Source organism: Sinocyclocheilus rhinocerous, unplaced genomic scaffold (genome assembly GCF_001515625.1).
Source record: "Sinocyclocheilus rhinocerous isolate Xijiao unplaced genomic scaffold, SAMN03320098_v1.1 scaffold2318, whole genome shotgun sequence".
NCBI lineage: Eukaryota > Metazoa > Chordata > Actinopteri > Cypriniformes > Cyprinidae > Sinocyclocheilus > Sinocyclocheilus rhinocerous.
The window spans coordinates 126689-130525 of record NW_015654931.1 but is presented as its reverse complement, the minus strand read 5'-3'; the positions used below and the strand labels follow the sequence as shown (position 1 = coordinate 130525).

The window sequence follows — 3837 nt, the reverse complement described above, 5'->3', positions numbered from 1 at the left end:
TGTCTGTGTGTGTGTGTGTGTGTGTGTGTGTGTATGTGAGTGTGTGTGTGTGTGTGTTGAAGGGTCAGGGCAGTATGTGCTATTCCTGGTGCATTGTGGGATTTCACAGCACTCTGGATACTGTGAGACTCCCAGAGCTGTCCATATAGAGTCCATCACTCTCTCTCACGCATTCTCTCAATTTAGTTCAATTCAATTCAGTTCAATTGAATGCAATGGAGTTCTATTCAAATAGCTTTATTAGCATGACAAAAGTACATTTTGTATTGCCAAAGCATTAAAATAGTTGAGGAGTTGATGGTAGACATTGACTTACAGTGGTGGCCCAAAATGATTTATTCAAATAGAGTCATTTTGGCCACCACTGTACATAGTATTTTTTCCATACTATGGAAGTCAATGGCTACCGTCAACTGTTTGGTTACCAACATTCTTCAAAATATCTTCTTTCATGCTCTAAAGGAGAAAGAAACTCATACCGGTTTGGAACGACATGAGGGTGAGTAAATGATGACAGTTGTATTTTTTGTGAACTGTCCCTTTAAGTCAGTTTCTCGTCTTCTCACCTGACACTCGAACTTGAGTTTCTGCTCTTTCTGGAAGGCCAGTGTGCTGGTGAGAACCGTCGACGTGTAACAGAAACAGTGCTGGATCACATGCTCATCCGCCTCCATGTACCTCAAAACATAACAAATACAAACACCATATTAATGCCCTTACTAAATCAGCAGCCAGCTCAAAAGGTCAAACTAAATATATGTGACCCTGGAGCACAAAACCAGTCATAAGGGTCAATTTTTGGAAATTCAGATTTATGCATCAACTGAAAGCTGAATAAATAAGCTTTCCATTGATGTATGGTGTGTTAGGATAGGACAATATTTGGCCGAGATACAACTATTTGAAAATCTGGAATCTGAGGGTGCAAAAAAATCTAGATATTGAGAAAATCACCTTTAAAGTTGTTCAAATGAAGTCCTTAGCAATGCATATTACTAATCAAAAATTAAGTTTTTATATATTTGCGGTAGGAAACTAATAAAATATCTTCATGAAACATGATCTTAATATCCTAATGATTTTTGGCATAAAAGAAAAATGTATAATTTTAGCCCATACAATGTATAATATTGCTATTGCTACAAATATACCTGTGCTACTTATGACTGGTTTTGTGCTCCAGGGTCACATGTAATCTATACAAATGCTCATAGTTGTTTCCACATTCATTTGGATATTCAATGTGAAAGTAAATTTATGGTTACAACTTTTAATGTTAGGTGTGGTTATTCACGATAAATGACAGAAATTTGTATGATTAGTTTTTTAATCAGTTGACAGCCCTGAAAATAATAATGCAAAACCCTTTGACACATTATTGAAACGAATGATTGGTTTTGAATGGGAAACATGGTATTATTACATCCATTAGAACACATAGCACAAATGATTTGATTTGGTAACATGCTTAACAGGCCACAGTTCTGGATAGTATTAGTTACAATGGCTTTTCATGTGAATAAAGTCTTTAAAGTAGATCCATGTGAACTATAAGAGTGTAAAGAATGGAAAATGCTTTGATAAGAAACAAACTAATCATGCAGAGTAGTCAAAAAGTCCAAATCTTAATTCATCTTCACCATGATAATAAATAGGCGGATGAAGTTTTTGTCCTGCAGAGGGCGCCAGCGGCCAGGCGATTGTTATACTTTACAGCACAATATTAAAATTAAATCCAGGCTTGTGCTCAAACCAGTACCAGTTAAAGCTTCAAAATAATGGCGATGCCACAATATTTTCTAAACTATAGGACTGTGATGCACATTGTTTTTTGCACACTGTTACTCAAGTATGAACAGTGTTTTTGACTAATTGTCTAAATATCTAAATTCTAGAGCTTGCAGTTACCCATGAGGAGAAGTGTCTTACAATGTTGTGTGTGTGTTGTCATGTAGAAACCAAAGAAGGCAGCGTCTGATGATGAAGATGATGACGATGCAGGCATGAACAGCTTCAGCCGTCTGGACTCGGGCAGAGATCGGTCCGGTCGAGCCAAGAAAGAAGTCAAATACTTTGCAGAATCTGATAACGACGATATGTTTGACTAGAAAACACACACACACACACTCTCTCTCAGTTCAGAAGAATGCTTGTTGAAGAACAGGTTCACTGTCCTCTGCCCTGCAGAATTTTGTACATTTTACCCTCCATTTTATTTTTTCTTCACTTGTGATGTTGAATTCTTTCTACTGTGTAGCTGTTTTACTCTTTTTATTATTGTTATTGCTATATTATTATTATTGGTATTATTGTTATGATACATTGACAATGTTGTTTTTTATCATTAAATTGTATTTGTTCTGAGCAGCTTTTAGAAATTTAGACTGCTGTGCTTTAGCACATTTTAATGGTTCAGAGACGACTCACCTTTTTGAGACGACTTGGAAATAAACATGAAATGTAAATTATTTGTTGGTCTCCTGAACTTTTTATAGCATTTCAGTGGTGTTGGGTTCAAGACAAGTTTAGCTTTATTTCCACAGAAATGTTGACGTTTAAATAGTGCTTTCAATAACGAACTCAGAATGGAGGTACAGACTCAATTATACATGTTAAGATGGTTAAATATGATCAAATTTGAATTGTGTAAAGTTAGATCCAAACGATCGACTCTTAACAAAAAAGTGTTAGCCAAGATTGATGCAAGGACATAAGAGGACGTTTTACATGGATAATACTCTAGTGACGCATAACTAGAACCATAAATAGCTGCTCTGCATAGGAAAGTTCTCCAAAGACACAAAAACATTGCTTTAGACAGAGCAAAAACAAAAGGAGAAGAATTGAACAAAAACATAGCCTATAAATTTGTACTGTGTAAAATGCCTAAACCTTCAACATTTCTCTTAGAGTTGACTATATATAGGAACCCTGAAATAGATCTCTATTAATTCATGTGCATCCATGCACTTGTTTTACATTTACATTTAATCATTTAGCAGACGCTTTTATCCAAAGAGACTTACAAATGAGGACAATAGAAGCAATCAAAACCAACAAGTGCTATAACAAGTCTCAGCTTAATGCACACATAGCAAGGTTTTTTAAAAATTATATAATAAATAAAAAGAAAACAGATAAAATAGAAAAAGAATAGAGCAAGCTAGTAGAGGCAAGAGGCCTTTTTTTGCTTTTGTTAACTGTATAATAAATAAAAAGAAAACAAATAGAATACAAAAAGAATAGTTTTTTTTAAAAAAGAAAACAAGCAGTAAATAAATAGAGTGCAAGTCTAGAAGGGGCAAGTTTTTTTTTTTTAAAGAATAGAATTAGAATAGAGAGTGCTGGAGTTAGAGGGTCAAATAAAGATGGAACAGATGTGTTTTTAGTCGTTTCTTGAAGATGGCTAAGGACTCAGCTGCTGGGATTGAGTTGGGCAGGTCATTCCACCAGGAAGGAACAGTTAATGTAAAAGTCCGTGAAAGTGATTTTTTGCCTCTTTGGGATGAACAATAATGCACCGTTCACGTGCAGAGCGCATGCTTCTAGAGGGCACATAAGTCTGAAGTAATGAATTTAGGTAAAGGGGTGCAGAGCCAGTGGTGGTTTTGTAGGCAAACATCAATGTCTTGAATTTTATGCGAGCAGCTATTGGTAGCCAGTGCAAATTAATAAACAGAGATGTGACGTGCATTCTTTTCGGCTCGTTAAAAATGTATCTTGCTGCCGCGTTCTGGATTAATTGTAAAGGTTTGATAGAACTGGCTGGAAGACCTGCCAAGAGAGCATTGCAATAGTCCAGCCTGGACAGAACAAGAGCTTGAACAAGGAGTTGTG

At 35.9% G+C, this 3837-nt stretch overlaps 1 protein-coding gene across 2 annotated transcripts in view; it reads left to right on the top strand.

The window, feature by feature from the left end:
- The window catches only part of LOC107717721 (DNA topoisomerase 2-beta-like), a 44851-nt gene extending 42389 nt beyond the window's left edge, over positions 1 to 2462 (top strand). For both annotated transcript variants that reach the window (XM_016524559.1, XM_016524558.1), the window contains exon 35: positions 1956 to 2462. In XM_016524559.1, the coding sequence (XP_016380045.1) occupies positions 1956 to 2108 (153 nt within the window). In that variant the 3' untranslated portion in view covers positions 2109 to 2462. The remainder of the gene's footprint in view (positions 1 to 1955) is intronic.
- Positions 2463 to 3837: the final 1375 nt, after the last annotated feature.